General features: G+C 48.0%; 11 protein-coding genes across 11 annotated transcripts; 9 read left to right on the top strand and 2 right to left on the bottom strand.

Annotated features, from left to right (window-relative positions):
* Positions 1–207: 207 nt before the first annotated feature.
* Positions 208–777, top strand: TbgDal_X9690 (hypothetical protein, conserved; the record flags this gene model as incomplete). The annotated part of the gene is made up of 1 exon (XM_011779840.1): positions 208–777. One exon carries the CDS (start codon positions 208–210, stop codon positions 775–777), a length of 570 nt encoding a protein of 189 aa, XP_011778142.1.
* Positions 778–1,133: 356 nt separating this feature from the next.
* On the top strand, positions 1,134–2,291 carry TbgDal_X9680 (hypothetical protein, conserved; the record flags this gene model as incomplete). Its single annotated transcript, XM_011779839.1, has 1 exon — positions 1,134–2,291. One exon carries the CDS (start codon positions 1,134–1,136, stop codon positions 2,289–2,291), a length of 1,158 nt encoding a protein of 385 aa, XP_011778141.1.
* A 1,097-nt stretch (positions 2,292–3,388) lies between these two features.
* On the top strand, positions 3,389–5,578 carry TbgDal_X9670 (hypothetical protein, conserved; the record flags this gene model as incomplete). The annotated part of the gene is made up of 1 exon (XM_011779838.1): positions 3,389–5,578. One exon carries the CDS (start codon positions 3,389–3,391, stop codon positions 5,576–5,578), a length of 2,190 nt encoding a protein of 729 aa, XP_011778140.1.
* A 1,059-nt stretch (positions 5,579–6,637) lies between these two features.
* On the bottom strand, positions 6,638–7,132 carry TbgDal_X9660 (hypothetical protein; the record flags this gene model as incomplete). The annotated part of the gene is made up of 1 exon (XM_011779837.1): positions 6,638–7,132. The coding sequence occupies one exon, from the start codon at positions 7,130–7,132 to the stop codon at positions 6,638–6,640; it is 495 nt and encodes a 164-aa protein (XP_011778139.1).
* Positions 7,133–8,296: 1,164 nt separating this feature from the next.
* Positions 8,297–10,252, top strand: TbgDal_X9650 (hypothetical protein, conserved; the record flags this gene model as incomplete). Its single annotated transcript, XM_011779836.1, has 1 exon — positions 8,297–10,252. One exon carries the CDS (start codon positions 8,297–8,299, stop codon positions 10,250–10,252), a length of 1,956 nt encoding a protein of 651 aa, XP_011778138.1.
* Positions 10,253–10,274: 22 nt separating this feature from the next.
* TbgDal_X9640 (hypothetical protein, unlikely) lies at positions 10,275–10,616 on the bottom strand (the record flags this gene model as incomplete). Its single annotated transcript, XM_011779835.1, has 1 exon — positions 10,275–10,616. One exon carries the CDS (start codon positions 10,614–10,616, stop codon positions 10,275–10,277), a length of 342 nt encoding a protein of 113 aa, XP_011778137.1.
* Positions 10,617–10,780: 164 nt separating this feature from the next.
* Positions 10,781–11,356, top strand: TbgDal_X9630 (hypothetical protein, conserved; the record flags this gene model as incomplete). The annotated part of the gene is made up of 1 exon (XM_011779834.1): positions 10,781–11,356. One exon carries the CDS (start codon positions 10,781–10,783, stop codon positions 11,354–11,356), a length of 576 nt encoding a protein of 191 aa, XP_011778136.1.
* Positions 11,357–12,088: 732 nt separating this feature from the next.
* TbgDal_X9620 (hypothetical protein, conserved) lies at positions 12,089–12,733 on the top strand (the record flags this gene model as incomplete). Its single annotated transcript, XM_011779833.1, has 1 exon — positions 12,089–12,733. The coding sequence occupies one exon, from the start codon at positions 12,089–12,091 to the stop codon at positions 12,731–12,733; it is 645 nt and encodes a 214-aa protein (XP_011778135.1).
* Positions 12,734–14,452: 1,719 nt separating this feature from the next.
* On the top strand, positions 14,453–15,178 carry TbgDal_X9610 (protein-L-isoaspartate, putative; the record flags this gene model as incomplete). The annotated part of the gene is made up of 1 exon (XM_011779832.1): positions 14,453–15,178. One exon carries the CDS (start codon positions 14,453–14,455, stop codon positions 15,176–15,178), a length of 726 nt encoding a protein of 241 aa, XP_011778134.1.
* Positions 15,179–15,712: 534 nt separating this feature from the next.
* Positions 15,713–16,609, top strand: TbgDal_X9600 (hypothetical protein, conserved; the record flags this gene model as incomplete). The annotated part of the gene is made up of 1 exon (XM_011779831.1): positions 15,713–16,609. The coding sequence occupies one exon, from the start codon at positions 15,713–15,715 to the stop codon at positions 16,607–16,609; it is 897 nt and encodes a 298-aa protein (XP_011778133.1).
* Positions 16,610–16,789: 180 nt separating this feature from the next.
* On the top strand, positions 16,790–18,361 carry TbgDal_X9590 (hypothetical protein, conserved; the record flags this gene model as incomplete). The annotated part of the gene is made up of 1 exon (XM_011779830.1): positions 16,790–18,361. One exon carries the CDS (start codon positions 16,790–16,792, stop codon positions 18,359–18,361), a length of 1,572 nt encoding a protein of 523 aa, XP_011778132.1.
* Between the last annotated feature and the right edge of the window lie 99 nt (positions 18,362–18,460).

Genomic DNA, 18,460 nt, shown 5'->3' with positions numbered 1-18,460 from the left:
TTGTTTTCCTCTGCTTAGTCTTGCGGGTCTTGTGTGTTTACCCCGAAGAACACAATTGTTGAGTGTGTAATTGAAGTGATTGTGTTGTAACGCAAAAGGCGTAGCTGGATTGTTTTATTTTTTTTTTCGTCCATTCCCTTATGTGCTGTCTTTCCTCTCCCCTCTGCTCTTGGATTTCGTATGTCGTCGATGTCGGGAAAATTGTAGATGTTTTCCAGCGTATTACTGCGCGGGGCATCGGAACCCGGCCGGAGGGCAATAACGCTGCCCACACTGCTCGATACGGTGCGCCGCGATCCAGGAATGACGGCCGTTTATTATGCCAATCGTTACTTTGGAAAGGAACGAATAATGGAGGTAACACGCGTCCTGTGGGGTGAACTGAAGTTCCACGGCCAGGTCACGGTGGATCGTATAGACGGGCCAGAGGAGCCCCCACGGTGGTACCCCGTGTTTTCTGTGCCGCGCAAACTCCACCGAATACGTCGCCACTGTGCGGAGGAGGAAGATCTCAGCGTGCTGCAGCACAGTGATTTAACATCGGATAGCGCGGCACCGGCACCGGGAGATAATGATGCAAGTGCATCCTTCGCTGCCGCTGTCGAGGACAACATCATCAATTTAGTCCACTCTATCCCGGGGCGCAACATCCAGTTTTATATTAGCGAACTTCCTACCTCCATGCAGCCATATGGCCCGATGGCGTTTAAACGGTTGCGGCAAGCTGAGGTAATCATTAGGGAACAGACACCGCAGGGAACTTTTGTATGGAAGTAAATTTTGTCCTCGATTTATGAACACGTAATTCCATACTTTCAATGCGGCAACATCGTGTGATCGTTGGTGCTGCCATCATTTTCCTTGCTTTTTTTGTTTTGCTCCATTTTTGGCTGTAAAAACCTCTTAACCCCTGTTATTTGTGTTTCTCTATTTTTCATTCCTTGGTCTTTCGGTCTTTCTACAGCGCGTCATCTTAACTACATACCTCCTGCGTGTTGTACGTCAGTTGGGAGAGACGAAGCCACAGGTGGGCTAAACATCATTTGGTCACCCCCCCCCCCCAACTGAAGTAAGGGAGGGCGTGGTGAATTGGCGGTGTAGCACACACACGTACCAACGTATCAGATTCAACAATGCTCGGTAACTCACAAGGCGATACGGCGGAGTTTGGAAGTTGCCCGGGGAGGAACTTTTCTTCCCTCCTGCGCTACCCACCGCTTGCCCTGTATGTTGTATCGATAGGACTCGTGGCGTATCTTATAGGATGGGGTCCTGGCGAGGGTACGGTGGTGAATGCCGTCAGTGGCTCAGCAGTGGCGTGTTTTGTTGTTGCACGAACTCTACGTGGTGTGCTTCATTTTCTGTGGCGGGAGCGTGGTCGCATCACATTCGGCCGTGTGACCAGGTGCACGAGGTCGCGAGCACCCACTGGGTTGAAAAGCACCGGCGCCATTCACATGTCGTTAGCGGACGCGGCGTTGCTCCCGCTCTGCACGTTGGTGTCAACTTTTCACAAAAACAGTGTCGTTTCGTACCTTGCAGATGTGCTTTACCCATCCGGCATCAAATATACTCTGGCTTATCATTTTGCCTGGGTGTTCGGTATGGTGCTGACGGCTGGATGTTGGAACGTTCTGCTTCCACTTGAAGAAGGTAGGTTGATGCCACTGGAAAAGATAAAATCATTCCTTTACCACGGAGCCTTCACCTTGTCTGCATGGCTGCTAGTCCCGACGCTTACGTTTTTGAGCAGTGCACTCCCATGTAGTGGAAGCAAAATGACGCTTCTATTTAACGAAAGGTGTTTGTCTTCTCGCCACCGCAGGTACGTTGCAGAAGGATACTTAGGTCTTGTGCTTCATGCTCTCGTTGTGGATGGGATAATAGGTTCACTGTCAACCCTCGGGGGCTGGTGTGTTAATTTGCAACTCTGTGATGAGTATCTGCTGCAGCTCACGATGGCTCACCGCTTAATTTACGTGTACGGCGCCGTGTTCATTGGTGGTCCCTTTTGGTCCGGCTTCTGTGCATTGTTTTCTGCCTCCCTACTGTTCAAGATGAGAGGGTCATTTTTCTCGTCATGTCGACTACTGCAATATGTAGCGGAAGCATCATTGGAACTCTGCGTGCTGAGTTCACTTTGCTGCATGATTGAGCCCCTCACTCCCTATGCTATCTTTATTTGGTTGGGCGTGTTCTTCGGAGGGTGGACGGTTATCTTCGCCTCCTTGCTACACCGGTATGGCCTGACATTTTGTGAAAATGAGGAGGAAATGCTGTTTGACTTGTAGGCGTATCCATGTTCTTTCCCTTCCTCACACGCACACACCTACGCATACAGTTCCCGCTTCTCGGCATTTGGAGGGAGGGTGCCGTGTGGCCTTTTGCCACTATCCACGAGATCTCCCTCCGAATTGCGGCACATGTTCTTGCTCTCCAATATATGGTCTATGTCGGCGCTCCGCGGCATATGTCCTGCTCCGTGCTTTTCGGACTTTCTCATCGAGATCGCTCTTAGCGTCTTCTTGGGAGGTGCTGTGAATGGACACCTGGGAGTGGAACGGGAAATCTCTTGCACGCAGTGTGCCGTTGTTGGAACATCTTTACCTGAAAAATTCAAGCCAGGGTAACATTGCGTTGTGGGGCTGAGGTCAGTGGGTTTGTCTGCTGTAGCCGCATCGCAAACATCTTCCTTACCTCGCGTGTTTGGGTGGAGGAAAGGGAAAAGGACTTTTAACTGTCCATGTTCTCCACTTACTCTTTGTTTGTTCCTCTCATCCCGCCCCCCTTGTTTTTCCCCTTTTTGGTCGTGATAGCACGTAGTCACAGCTGTTCACCCCACCCCGTGAGAATATTGTCACCTGCACATCTTTTTGAGAAATGGCGGGGGAAACATGGAGGCGGTTTCACTGAACTGTCGATGTGTACGATCTGTTGTATCAATGGGTTCTTCAGTGTCTGCACATATATTTTTGTACGCTGTGCCTACGATTATTTGACGGCGCAGCTTCTGGCCACTGGAAACTGCCGTTAATTTGTCGCCCCTTTTTTTAACCCTTCCCTTTGTTGCGCTGCGACAGTCCCCCTTGCACACTTGTATCGGTGCGGGTGCGGGACTACGAGGATACGCGAAATCGTTTCTCTCGTGGAAACTTTATTTTGGTTTCCCTACGTCCCTGGAGAAGATGGAATTGTCGATGTTGTAGACAATTCAAAGGAAAGAAGTCCCTGGGGAGAAATAACGGGAGTGGGTGGATACGATGCGGAGGTTTCATCTTTCTCCATTCTTTTTACATCCCCTTTGTTCTTCCCGTGCTCACATTATTGCAAGCAAGGGAATTTAAGTCGTGTAGCTGCGATAGATCAAAAAAGAGCAGAACATATAACGATGTTGCGTCATGGTTCCCACCCGGAACATCCCATGCAGGCATTCCCGAACCCGGTAGCGGGTCTGCTGTGCTCTATCTGCAAAGCCTCGGCTCACCCATCCATGACAGAGTGGTATCACTGTGCGCAGGAGGGATGCCGCTACACGCTGTGCCGGAAGTGCCAGGAAATAGATGAGCAACTTTTCGATACACCGCAGGTGGTCATACGCAGCCCCATATTAGCGTACGACAACATGGATGTTTGTCTGAGAACCCGACCACGGAATAACGCACATGTATTGTGTCCCTTGTACCCCGCCCGTCTCATGGTTGCCGTTGCCAGTGCAAGGGGAAGCATTGATCCTACCGAAACGTATTACAGGCTCGGAAATGGCGGGTGGACGAATGCCGCTCATGTTGTGCGGGTGGTGCCATCGCAGCAGCTGATTGAAGAGCTCGCCGGTGCCCATCTTGTGGGAGGGGACTGTAGCCCAAGCGATCGAATGTCTCTCCGGGATCTCCTCGACTGCATAGATGAGAGCTTTCGGCTGATGGAACAGCGGTCTCCCTACGGTCTTGTGATGGCGTCCCTTATATACTACCCCCTGATCCAGTACTGCTCGGATTGGGGAAACGTTTCATCAGAAGGCCGCGTGGCATTTGTCCGCGCCTCGCTGGGGTTTATCCACTACGTCTTCCATTACGTCCTGGACGAGCTCAATCAGTGGCTGGAAAACTATGATCCGATGGTAAAAACTACAATACTTTCGCTCTACGTCGAACTACTAGGGAAGTCACTCACTGTGGCGCGTGACCTAGCCCTGTCGCAGGCTATTGCTCTGCCGAGTGAATTGGGTCCGCTGGTGGTGGAAACTGCCCGTGTTATAGTCGAACTTGTGCCAGTGTTAGACAACGGAAGAAGGCACCATATAGATATGGGGAAGTCCTCCATGAGAGACCCGTCCGTTGCGTTGCATCAGAGGGACTTCGGTGAGGAACAACTCCGGCTGCTCTCCTGCTGCCAAGGAATAGTGGAAACAGCTGGTTGGTTGCTGCTGCACGTCCCGGTGTTCACCTATGGGCGCAGTGATATTTTGCCATTCCGTGTTGCCGTTTCATTCATTCCCAACTCTGAATGCCTGGAGCGGCTCCTATGTCAGGTCACGACCAGCGCCTTAGAGAAAGATGCCACACTGCAAAAGCGGGTGCATGACCTTGATGTTGTCGAGGTAGCGGTGTCGTTGGCTGCACGGGCATCGTGCGCGGAGAGCCAGCTGGCGGTGTTCAGAGTAATTGCTGCTGTCGCCCACGAATCACCTGGGAATATATCACAAATTGCCCCGCTGGTTATTGCGCCTCTCATAAAACTCGCAACCAAGGCACTGAACACTTTAGTAGCGAATGCTGCCTTCGACTGTTTTACGGAGCTTGCGTACAACGAGCCCCGACCGAATCATCATTCGTGCGACGTTGGTAATGAAGAAACAGAGTCTCCCTCTCTATGTTCTGCGGTTCTCCACCCAAATACGGCCCCATACCAGACGATGCACGCATACAAAATCGCTGGTCGTCAAGTGCTGCTCTGCGAATATTGCAGCCAGACACACCTTCCTGCGGGCAGTGTTCCATCAATGACGCCTCAGAGAGCGCATTTCCACTGTTACTGTAGGTACTGTCCGAATGAGCATGTCACTCAAACCAGCCGGTCACCCACTGTTGGTCCCACCTCGGCCATTCAGCTAATGATCAACGAGGGCATCACACATTTGATGCTCTTCTGGCTCAGGTGTGGTGAGTTCGCCGTTGCAAATACGGTGGGTCGCCTCTCGTTAAAGATCGCGGTGCCACCAGAAGTTATCGTTACTCTCTACCACGCATTATTGAGGCAAAGCCTAGTGGGCTACGCGGATGCGGCCCTTGCAGTGGCAGCTCAGGCGTACCTCCCAGTTGTTAAGGAAATGCAGCGACGCTACCCGAATGCCGCCATCTCGCAGTACCTCTCGCAGGAGAGCACCAGTGTTGGCTGCAAAAGTCTCTTCGCGGATTGCACGCCTGGAGAAGATACAGATGGCAATGATGTCGACGGTCTCTCGCCGTCACCTGATATTGCGCTTCGAAGCAGTGATGGCGGCTCAGTGGTGAGCAGCGTGTCGCCTCCAGTCACTGATCTTTTTACTATGCCCAATGGGTACCTGAATGTGGCCATATAGAAAAGGAAAGGGGAGTTTGTTCGGATATTTGGTCCATCCAGCACCGGCAGTAACTGCCAGTTGAATGGGAAACTGCCGGCAGCTTCAAGGAGAGAAGCTCATAATGCATATAAATATATTCATATATTTCCATACACACAAATATATATATATATATATATATACATATATATACGTACGCACACGTACAAAAAATATAAGTGAGCCAAAACAGAAATTTGAGGTGGAAAGTGAAGAAAAGAGCTCATGATAGGCTATGGAGAAGAGAGACTGCACTGGTTGGTCCACCGACACGGTTTATTTCCTACAATATTTTGTTCCAGAGGGGGATAAGGTCTCCTTCAATGGATGGGAAGCAGACGCGCGATGGGGCAAGTCACAGGTAAGACAAGTAAAAAAAATCCCCCGCGAAGAAATAAAGCCATCAATTCACTTATCATAGCGCTGCGTATGCGTATACATGTCGAGAAGAAGATAAAAAGGGGGAAGAAGTGCTGAAGAAAACTATGAGGAAGGATGAATGGAAGCTGAAAACGGCAATTTTTCACACTGATAGGTCCGCTACCGCTTCATCTTGATTAACTACTTCGAGACATTGAATTGAGGCACCGTCGTGGACATCTCCGCGAGGTGTTAGGCCGCATTTTCCCTTTGACTGGAAGACAAGCGCTTGAGAAGTCTTTTTTCTCTTTCGCTTGCACAGTGTTTTTTTTGTTTTTGTATTCTTTCTTGTACTCACTTCAGTCCTTGCCACCAGTGACGATATTTCTGCAGCGACCGCGCTAGTTGTTATTTAGTGCTTTGCGAACGTGCTGTAGTTAAATGAAGAGAGAGAGAGAGAGGAGCGACAACAATAACGCGAGAGGTGAGCGCATGAAAATAAGGGAAGAATGGAAAAATGGAAAAAAAAAACAAACGCTTGTGTTACAAACAGACATCACATACAAAATGAAACATATAGAAATACTCCATCTCGTCTTTCCTTTTCATCCCGCATCGCACAGCTCATTCCTTCATTATGTGTCCTTAGCAGTCGTACATTTTCCTTCACCCTCCAACTTACCGTCTGTGGAGTGCAAAAAAGAAAAAAAAGCAGGAACGGAAGCGTGAACGCAAAAGAAACAGGAACCGGTGACGTGCGTAAATGAATGAAGGAGGAAAATGCGTATGAAGGCAAGCGAAGGAAAGGGGAGGGGGAAAAAAAAAGAGAGACAAAGAGCTCAGAAGGAATGGAAGGGAAATGTACAGGGAAGAGGTTGCGATTCGGAGTTTAGAGCTACGGCATGGACTGCTGCAGTGTTGTGTGGGAAGCAATCGTACGAAAGGAATGCATGAGAGAAGAATGCATGCAAATTGTGCACATGCAAAACCACATATAAACTGTTGCGCAAGTGCGGGTGTAAATGTGTGTTTTTGTTTGTTCGTACGTCGTGAGGTAGTATCCTCTACCTTTTTTTCTCTCTTCGGCCGTGTGTAATAGAGTACCACTTCTGTTTTTGTCTTCCCTTTATTTATTTGTTTGTTTGTTGTCTGTTTGTTTGTTTGTTTGTTCATGTGGTGTCAAAATTTCAAAACCAATTTTTTAATGGCTGAGAGCAAAAGGTAATTTGAAGCCGCCAACATTACCTACACAGCTCCAACCATATTCTTATTATACACATGCGTACGTGGGTGAGATGTTGCGTGTGTAAGAACACACAAAAAGAAGGAGTCCAATAAATAGGCAAGGAGGAAATAAGTCTTTTTTTTTTTGTTCTTTTGTTCTTTTGGTTATTGTTGTTGTTGTTGTTGTGTTTTTTTAATTGTGTCTGTCGCTTCATCGCCTGAAGAACTGAACAAGAATCCGCCTCCACGTTGCCTTGTTTTGCTTTTTTTTTTCATCATCCAGCTTACTGTTGCCTTTTATTCCATATGCTAAAATTTGAATTTGGTCTCGTCGTCAGAGGAAAAAGGAAGGAAAGAAAAAATGAAAGAAAAGATGAGCGGGTGAGCGAATGAAGTTTTGTTAAATGAAGAAACAGAAGAAAGAAGGAGGAAAGAAAAGAAAAGTGGAGAATAAGGGGAAAAAAGAAAATGAAAGGGTGGGGGCGCTGTGGTTTGGTGGCGGGAGGAAAGTTAAGTTAAGTTGTGGGAGTGCGTGCTGTTAATATATATATATATATTTTTTTGACCATACCGTGTTACATAGAGAGGGGATGAGTGTGGGAGGAAGCTGAGTGTAGCGAACTCAGGGAACGCACTCTAGAGATCCAAGAGATGGGGGAGAAAACGGGAAAAGAGGGAATGAAAAAGAGGGGAAAGAGGTCTCCGACTATCTGATGAACTTCCCGAGGATGTTCACGAATTTGGATAGTTCTTTCATTTTTTTTGTTCATTTTTCCTATCTCCCAAATGAATCTTCCGTGGTTCCGCTATGTCCATTTCTTTTACTCTTTTTTTTCTGTTTTTGTTTTGTTTCTCTGTTTTTGAGCCTGTTGGTGGTGGTATGTCTGATATGACTCTTGCTATCATGAGCATTTGTTACGCTTTTGAAGCTGCCGTTGCGTGGCGTCACGTTACCTACATTTGTTCGCACTCCTCCAGCATTACTTAATTAATTAATTCGCTTAACTCTTTTGCTCCTTCCCTCCCCCCTGCTTTCGTTCTTCCTTTTTTTTTTGGCTAGGTTTTATATTTACCGTCGTACATCTTTTCCTCACACGGGCAGAGGGACAGAAGATGGAGACGGGAAGCGACAAAGCCGATGAGTCGCAGGAGCAGCGCATTGCCGCACGCCGACAGCGCGTCTTAAAGATGATGCGCTGCATGAACGGAGATGGCGACGAGATACAAAACACTATAACAGTGGAAGAGGATGATGCACCAAAAGATTTGGGAGGGCAACGCATTCAAGAGGTACGTGAAGAGATGGCGGAGGTTTATAATAAAGCGCACAGCGCGTTAACCAACTGGGATGTCGCTGCATGTGCAAATGAAAGTGATCGTCGGAGCCGTGAAGAAGTTGCACTGATAGAGCGCCGGAAGAAGCGGGAGGAAGATGCGGAGGAAAACGAAGCCCGGTGCGGTGCAATTCAATTAAGGTTCGAGTCTATTTATAAACTGGACGTCCCCCACGACATGCAGCGCGCCCTCGACGACCAACAGAAGAGCTGCGAAGAGGTGATTGCAGTAAAGGACCGTCTCATCGAGGCCCTCCGGTTACAGTTAGAAGAACGGGAGGAAGAGTTCGTAGTGGCGTTGCGACGGAACGCAGAGGATGTAAGAAGTCTTATCGAGGAGATGCGCAACCAGACGGAAAAGTATCTAGACAGCTACACGCGCAAGCTTCGGGAAGTGGAGAGCACGTACGAGCAGGAACGGCAGGGGCGTATCGCAAAATATAATGAGGAGATTCAGCAACTCATGAAGGTACGCCGCACACGCGAGACGGAGTACCGTAAGAAGAGGGAAGCAAAGATTTTAGAGGCGCAGAAGAAGATGGATGACAAGCACTGCGACAGTCGAGAGGAGTACAACGAGATTAAGCGGGAGCATTTGAAGGAGATTCATTCCCTAATGGAGGAACTTGAGCGGTGTAAGGCGGAGTTTCTCCTCAATGGGGAGCGGTTGAGCTATAACCTACAGGTGCTTCGCGAGCGCATAAAGGAAAACAAAAACACGCAGGCTCTGAACAAGAGAAAGTTGGCGCGGTTGCAGGACACGTTGAGCTCCCTCGTTTCCCGCTACGCAGAGTCTGAGAAGCGATATCAACGCGCTAACAAGGACCTCACTGCCCAGCTGCATCGTGTTGCAGGACAGTACCGTGACCTACAGAGAAAATTTCAGTTATTTGAAAAAGCGGATAGGGAGAAGTACCGTCGGTTGTGGCGAATGCATGAGGAGAAAAACACTCAGTTGGTGCAGAAATGCCTTCAGGCAGATCGTGTTATATTTGAAGATATTCTCGGCATGCCGTGGAAACCCCCGGAGTTGAACTACTGGCACGAAGATCAGTTGACGAATGTTGTGGAGGAAGAAGACGCCGTTAGTAGTGACGAAGAAATTGAACTGTCCGAGGAAGCCGTTATGCTGCTCGGGATCCTGAAACAACAGGCACCGTTTATTGCGGACAACAATGTATTAGAGGCGATTGAAATGGTTAATGGGATAACTGAAGAGCGGGCTAACATTGAGGCCATTCTCTCCACACTGCAAATACGCACGACTGAGGAAATGGAAGATATGTTACAGTTCTTCATTGTCGACGATGAGGACGGAGAAGCAACCCTCATCAGTCCACAGGACGCTGTTAGTGCGCTCCAGGCGTTCCTCAATTCCCGAACGCAGAAACAAGCACAAAAATTAGAGAGCCAGAAACAATCTGACAAGAAAAACACGCAGACAGAGAAGGCAAAGCAAGGGGAACGGCAGCGCATAGCGGAGAAGGAGTATTGGACACGTATGGGCGACTCCGTGCCAGTGGATCACCGACGCGTTTGGGGATTTCTTGAGAAGGGACTTGACCGTTACCTTAAACAGTTAAAGCAGCGCAAAGCCTTGATTGAACAAACGGATAGCCTTCGCGCGCACAACGCAGAGCTGTGTGATCTTCTTGGTCAGTACGTCCAGCGAGGCGCCAACTTCCAGTTGAACATGCCACCAAAGCTGTTGTTGGAAACCCGTGCCCATACCTGAGGTTAACTGGACAGTGCCATGCCTAGTGAAATGTGGTTGTGTATTTTTGTGTTTGTCCGTGGAGAGGGGAGGAAGTTAAACCGCAGATTTGAAGTCTGTCATCACACCAGCAATAATTTCGCTGTTCCCACACACGCACACACTCTGTGTGTTCAAGGTGGGTAAGCGGGGTGACGTTACGGATGTTTAGAATGTACAAAATTCTTGCATATATAAATGTTAAACAGGCCTCCATTGCTCTCAGACGACACATACCGTGGCTGTCATTAGGGACGTGGGCAACATGAGAGTAGTTTTCCACTGTGTTTTTGCTATTGACCCTTTTTTTTTTTTGACTTCGTGTATCCACACTATCTTCTACCATCACATGTTTTCATTACGCATGTTAACACGTTTCGTGTGTAGCACGTGTAAAAGAGCGCGGTGGTGCACGCCAAGGACGTGTAGAGCACTAGTAATTGAAAGGGAAGGGTTTAGTGAGGAATACAATTAATAGTAGGGTTGAGGAGTTGTAAATAGAAGTGCGGTATGCCTGGCATTGCGCAAGGACAGTTTTCCATACTGCAAGGCCTCGGCCCAACGTCATTTAACTGGCATGGCTCTATCCCAACCACACGTGCCGACAATAATTTTGAGCCCAACTTCCGTCACTTCGATTTCTTCCTCGATACCCAAGCGATGCCTGACGAAGCACTAGCGGAGCGGGTCTATAAAGTGCCGGAAGGTGAATCGCATTGGAATTTGCGCACTTTCTGGGGACAAAACATTCGCTGCACTCCTGTAGTCGTCACGAGTCTCGCTGGCGCAGGCTTTATTAATTTCTTCTACACTCGATTTCTTAACCGCACAGCAGCCTCAATTCGGTGGTCGTTTTGGAAGTGCTACGTTGTAGTATTTGCATGGAACAACTTCACTAAGTTTATCGCACGGGAGCGATACTACCAGCGAGACTTCCAGCGAAATCAATTGTATTCCTATGATGAAATACGTGACCAACGTGATAGGCAGCGCGTTCGCGAGGCGCTCTATGAGAAACAGTTTGTGAACAACCCAGTGGCAGAGTATCGCATAAAGGCATGGCAGGTTGCCGATAGATTTGCGTAGAGTTCACCAGGTGTAACCTCTAAGGGGCCGATGGCGCAGATGATTAGTTTGTTTGCGTAGCGGGGAAGGTGGTGAGAAGCGGGAGGCGAAATGGCTCTTTTGGTATTGGAAGCGGGCTAACGCAGGAAATGGGCGAAAGGAGTGTAAAGGGCGATGGAAGTAAAGCAGTAGTGGCATTGTTTAAGAGCGTAGTGAATTGTAGGCAGGAGTTGCGGAACCCGGTTACTGTATAACGAGCGGGGAGTAGAAGGGAAGTGGAAGCTAGTTTGAGGGCTGCATGTTGCACAAATGCGGTCTTATATGCATTTGTAAGCCCATCTTCAAGCATATACATGAGTTCACAGTGGGGTAAGTCACAAGAAAGTAAAAGAAAAAGAAGGTGACATGTGCCAGACTTTATTTCTCTGCGTTTGTTCGGGGCGAAAAAAATGCTTTCGCATTGTTCTCACTGGTACCAACATCAACACACGTACACGTATAGTTAGGTGCACTTTGCCCATGGTAATTTTTTTGATGCGCTTGAATGGTACGTCACGTCAGCTACCCGCACTCCTTTCCACATGGGAGCACGTGAACCCTTTATTTTTTGTTCTGTAATATTTTCCTTTGTTTATTTACTGGTATTCTTTTCCCCTATTTTTTTTTCCGTTCATTTTCTTCTTCTTTGTATTGTCAAGAAAGCCGTTTAGTGGCAATTTAGACCGCTAGGGGGGAAAAGAGGAGAAAGTTATTATGACCGTGTCAGAAGCCTCCGCCAGCACGTATGCAAACAAGCGTGAGGTGCTTGATCGCATTAAAGAAGTGCTGGAAGACTACGTCCAGTTAGGCGTGATTGACCGAGAGGACTTCAAAAAGCTTGCAAAAACCTCAGCAGATGTACTGCCGCCTCCGGTAGCTGCTGAGGAGGTCATGAGAAAGACGCTCAGACAGCTCGTCGAATTTCTCAATGAGTGCGGGGCGGAAGAAACTGTGATTGCCCCCATTCGCGCCGCTATGGAGGCGATAAAGAAGGAACAGACGAAGCAAATAGAAAAAGAAGAGAAGAGAGAAGATAAGGCGGCACCGCTGTTGTCTCTCAGTGCACTCAGGGAACGCATGTCACGCAAAAGGGAGGAATTACGAAGGCAGCGTGAGGAAACGGATGCGGCGAATGATGCAGCGACAGCACGGCACGAAGTCATTGCGGCATCGAGCGGGCCGGCGGCAGCGGCCGTAGCCGTAGCCGTAGCCGAGCCGAAACCCGAAAGTGCAGCGGGTAATGGTGAGCCACGGGCAAAAGAGCAGAGGACAGAAACATCAGTTCGAGCCCCTATGCGAGTGTCCAGGGAAGTTGATCTTTATGCGGATTTGGTTACAGCAACCAACAGATCGCGGTAGCCAATTTGTGCAACACTGAACATAAACAAAAGAAAAACAAAAAGAGAAATATCTTTCCACCAGTTTGACATATAATTTGCTAGTACAATTTCTTTTCTTGAAGGGAAAAAAACCAAAAAAAAACAATTTGGTCACCGGTACGTCTCTAGTCGGTTTGTTTAGCTGATGTGCTTTGTCTTAAAGCCCCTCTTTTTCTTTTTTGCTCCTGCAGTTTCCCTTCAGGAGGCACGATGCTCCGATGCAAAGAGAATATTAAAGAGAGGAGGGAACTTGCAGGTGGAAAGAAGAAAGGTGCGCCGTGTACATTTATTGTTTCCCGGGATTGGATTTGGGTGTACAGTACAGTGACAGGAATGGGTAGAAAAGGGAAGGGATAAAATGGAGAGCAACTGAACCTGCATGTGTGAAAGAAAGAAGGAAAACACATGCAGGTGAAGGGTTACATATCTTCTCTGTCTGCTGCTGCTGCTGCTGTTCATGTTGTTGTTACTCTTTATTGCCATTATTGCTACCGCTGTCGCCCTTTTCTCTCCTCAGGGGAAAGAAGGGGGGAGATGACCAATCGTGCAATTTTCTCTCTGCATCCCTACGCGTGCGCGTTGGGTGAATATTGTTCTCGCATAGCATCAGTTACAACAGTGAGAAAAAAGGCAATATATATATATATATATATATATATAAGATAAGATAATTTTTTAAAAAAATCAAAAGAAAAATAGCCGAGAAGCGGATGAGGCGTTAGGAAAGACAATAGCGCGAGCCCTTGACATAATTTAAAGGGGGGAGTGGAAAAAGTTTCTTCATAAGTACGAGCCCGAGTCGGTTGGATAGAGGATAAACTTAAAAAGTGTGAAAGAGAGACGGAAAGAAATGAAATGAAAGAGAAGAAAGGAGAGGAGAAGGGGAAAAAAAGGAGGGAGGTTCCAAAAAAAAAAAAAAGTGAGAAGTAACAGGAAAAATGAAACGAAAACTCTTTCTTTGTTGTGTGTTTGATTTCAAGTAGAAGAAAGCAGGGAATTCATCAAAGCGTAAGGTGAACGGTACAATATAAATATATACATATATTACTTCAAGTTTTTTTTTAAAAAAAAAAGTACGTATCAATAGGAAGGTGACGTCTGCCTCTCTTCAAGCGTCGCACAAGCGGCAGCAATGAAAGTAGAACTTGTATTGAAAAAAAAAAAAGGAAAAAGTAGTTGCGTACACACGTACTTCACTACTAAGCTGCACATGTACCCAGTGGAGAGGAAAGAAAATGAAAAGAAGAAGGGCAGGAGTGGTGTCCCAAAAAAAAAAAAAAGCTCTAGCCTCCGTGTGCCTGCCTGCACATAACCGGTGAATGGACGCTCGGTTCCCTAACACCAACACGCACATATATTATTGCAAATGTGGTGTGTACTGGCATTGGGGAAAGGAAAGGAGGAACGGAGGAATACGGCAGTTACTTGATCCAGTTCTTCAACGCAATGGTACGTCTTAGGCCCCTCAGGGTAACGCATCTCTGGCTTCGGCTTACTGGACGAGAGAAATTGGTAGTAATGGAAATGGAGCTATTCCCCCGTGTTCATAATCTATTTCTGTCTATCTGCCTCTCAGCGGCTCGTGTTTCTATTCTGCCAGCGCTCTTCCTCGCAACTTTTCTGAACATTTACTGTTTGCCCCTGCCCTTTTTTTTTCACTTTTTTTTTCTCATCACAAAGGTTTGCTTTCGGGGATCCTATGGCATGGACATGTTCCGGTGTAACCAATGCCGGTATGATTCAACGTTTAGAAGCGGCTTCGCTGTTAGTCACGCCTGCCGTTATCGAGGCCTTTCGTCGTGTTGATCGCGGCTGGTTTTTGCCGCATTCGCCACCCGAAGTGGCATACAGCGACCAGCCCGTTCCCATTGGATACGGCGCAACCATCAGTGCACCCCACATGCACGCCATTATGGTGGAGATCATCGCTCCATTTCTCCTCCGAACCCCAGAGGGCGTAAAGCCAGCCACGGTGTTGGACGTTGGTAGCGGAAGCGGATACCTCACAGCCGTCCTTGCGGAACTTTGCAGTGGCAGGGGAGGAACTGTAATCGGAGTAGAACACATCTCGGAACTGGTGGTTCGATCAACAGAAGTGGTGAATAAGCATTTTCGGTCGTGGGTGGAGGAAGGGCGAATTAAGTTCATTGAAGGAGATGGTAGGAATATAACCGGACTTCTCGGGCAGAAAGTGCCTGACTTTGATGTTATTCATGTTGGAGCTGCTGCAGCAACAGTGCCGCAGGTTTATATTGATGCATTAAAGCCAGGCGGATGCCTCGTTATCCCTGTTGGAAGAGAGGGCGAGGCACAAACTTTGCGCGTTTACACGAAGGATATGGACGGTCACATCTCCTCCACTAACCACGGTGGAGTACGATTTGTCCCACTGACATCAGCGAAGCACCAAAGGGGAGGTATTTAGTTTGTTGGAACTGCGCTGTCGTCGTTTTTTGTTCTTTTTTTTTTTTCGCTCATTCTTTCACTTAGTGTTGTTCTTCTTTCCTTCCAAAGTGACCCCCTCCCTCCTCCCTCCTTCTTTTGATTTTTCTTACCTGTTGCTTACACAAACGACTACCCATATTGGCAAACATGATTAAGGGGGGTCTGCAGATTTCCACGATTTGAGTTAAGTACAAGTTTTCAGTTTTGCGCAGTTGTCGAAATGTTTTATCACCAGCTGAGTCCCAGGGAGTCGGTCACTCGTGTCCAATAACTCCGCAGGGGTGACATGAATATATACATATATTCCACAACTGTCTATGTCATTCCACCTTTCCCTCGGGGTACAATATTTCTTCCCTTCTTTGCTTATTCTTCATTGGAAAAAAATCCACTTTAAGTCCGTTAAGAAATTGTTGTCTATTGATTGCGTTCCACAGTAGAAGTGTTGTTATCCCGGAACACACCCCACGCGTACCTGTTAGAGCCCACCTCTTACGCATTATGCAAAACGCTGATGGATTACAGTGACTTCGATTTTCCGCCAAATCCTACTGATGAGAATGACGAGCACGGCGCAGTTCCGTGCCTAAACAATGATATTCCCCTGCAAGCGCTGTCAAGCACTCCCGTGGAGCAGCTTCCACCAACGACGTTACCACCAAATCAGCAGCGACCCATACGGCAAGCGATACAGGCTAATCAAAAGCTCGTGATGACGGCAAGAGCGCAACATCGAGCAGTTGCCGTGAAAAAAAATGAGGGAGATCATGATGACAGGGAGCAGAAGGAAGAGATGGACGAAGATAGTGAGGAGGAAGAAAACGCAAAAAAATTGTTCGGTTGGCGAAAGCGATCGCGATTTAGTTGGACAGAAGAAGAGTTGGTAGACTTTTATAAATTCCTCTCACAGTATGGAACCGACTTCAATGCCATTGCAGTTCTATACACGGACAAATCCCGCGATGAGGTTAAGCGGCTTTACCACCGCGAACTTCGTAGGCGACCAGCTGATGTACGCGCCGCTTTGGCATCGCGGACGAGTATAGATCTCGCAACCTTCAACACCCGCCTGAAGAAAAGGGAGGAGAAAAGACAACAGGCGCGGAGCCGTAAGTTAGACAAGGAAGAAGAGGAAACACTCCGTCAGCTGGAGGCAGGCACTCTGCAACTTCTTCCCACTTCAGAAGGGGCAACAGATCCCGGAGGGACCGCGAATGCAGATGTTGAGTTTAGTTTTGATTTCAAGGAGGAGTCACACGCGCAGAAGTCGGATATGGTGGAAAGTTTGCCACTACCTGCTGAAGGAGCGGTTGGTGAAAAGGAAGATGACATGGGTTTGGTAGGTTCCCCAGAAAACGTACTTGAGGGAACAGAAAAAACGTACGCCGACGATTTCATTATTGATTGGTAAAAGTATTGTCATTTTCTTAGCACGACTACCGGAGAAGCGGAGAGTTTATTCCCATTGGGCGGAACAGTTTCCGAAGGTGCCGGTGGGTTACCGTTATCTATATTCCCAGCGTTGGTTGCAATCCCTTTATGCCCTCGACTTGTCATTTGCGCATTTTTCTCCTTTCCTTTCTTCATTTGTATGTTGTTGTTGTTTTTTTTAAAAAAAGAGAAAAGAAGTGAAGGAATGCAGCTTTGTTATAGTTGTCGACACGCATTTCCACCTTCCTCATTAGGTCAATGTTCCTTTAGTGATATTATTTCACACCGTCTCGACGAAATACACAATATCGTTAACGAGATGAAGGTGGAAACGGCTGAAGGGACTCATCAAGTCCTTCAGCTTAGAGGAGCCCTACGTGAGTTGTGCTCCGCAATTCACCAGGAGTTTGGGGCTCTAAAGCAAGATAAGGGGGGTCAAGAGGCCGCAAAGCGACGGAACCTGCAGGAACAAGGGGAGTTGGTCACGTCATTTCCCAATATCAAACAAGAAAATCACATACACTCACCGGCTACGCAAATGACAACACCAACCATCCCGCGCCATTCATATGGTGGGTGCTCACCGAGGGCCACTTTTAATGGAACTGTCCCCAGCCATAAGATACGAAAGATGAACTCCGCTCTTGAGCTTGTGTCAGCGAGCATATATTGCGTTTTGGAGAGTGTGGCAATCCGCACACGTGCTGCCGTCGCACTACTGTGGATACCTCCGCCTGGCGCCGTATCCGCCGAGCTTGTTGCTCCTTTTGTAGTTGGCCGTGACGTGTCTAGACTTCGAAACTCAGCTCCCTATCGTGTTGGTGAGACCTCCATACCCTGTGCAGTGAGTGAAGCCGGGATTGCGCTGAATCTGAAGCCGCGGCCGGGTGCGTTTGATCCTAGAGCCTCGGAAAACTCTCCGCTTGTCGATTTAATCGAAACATCCAACGCCGCACAGCTCCTTGTGCCCGTCTTCACGCGTTACGGCGAGGTACAGCGCTCGGTTTTAGGCGTGTTGCATTTGCTTGGCACCCCCGTCATTCCTTGTCCCTTTACCCAACGAAATGAAGAGATGGCAGTACAGACGGCAGCAACGCTCTCTATTATTGTTTCCTCGCACTACGAGGTAATGGGAGGGGAGTGGGCAAACCGCATTTATGATCCGTCATTATTGATTAGTGCCTCGGCTTATCAGGGCACACTGGATATGCGAAGCACGCAAAAAGTTGTTGATGACTTCGCACCACCGCCCATATTGATATACCGCGGCGTCAACGAGCGTAAGCCTGAGGATGACATTCGGGAGGAAGTGAAGGCGCTTCGAAATCTCATGACGAGGCGACCAGAGAGACGAGCCGAGATTTATTCCGTCAAGGACCTGCAGCATTACGCCACAACCATGGAGCAAAACTGGGTTGCACTTTTAGGCACCATCACGGAGATGGAAAATAAGATAAATAAGTTGGAGGAAAATGCACTCCGCACTGACTTACCGAAGAAACAGCAATGTATGTCTTCTTCACTAGAACAAACGTCGAACACTCAATCCGAGAGTAACGGTCTACACAGCTCACGGTGTGCCTCACCCTCCACCGGGGCTCTACCGTCTCTGTACGACGCGAGATCTGTAATCAAACCCGAGCAACTCAATTCAATCGAGATTGCGGCTGCGCAAAAGCTACGCGCACTTAAGGGCGATCCGTCAATCTTCATTACAGAAAAGGAGGTTTGAACGTGAACGGAACCGACGTCTCTTTTGGAACCGAGTGTACGGTTAAATGCACAGGGCGGACCCATGTGTCTGGTTGTTTCTAGTGTTTTATGTACCCAA

This window comes from Trypanosoma brucei, chromosome 10 (genome assembly GCF_000210295.1).
Source record: "Trypanosoma brucei gambiense DAL972 chromosome 10, complete sequence".
Classification (NCBI taxonomy): domain Eukaryota; phylum Euglenozoa; class Kinetoplastea; order Trypanosomatida; family Trypanosomatidae; genus Trypanosoma; species Trypanosoma brucei.
The sequence above is the reverse complement of the archived record's forward strand: the minus strand, read 5'-3'. Positions and strand labels throughout refer to the sequence as shown.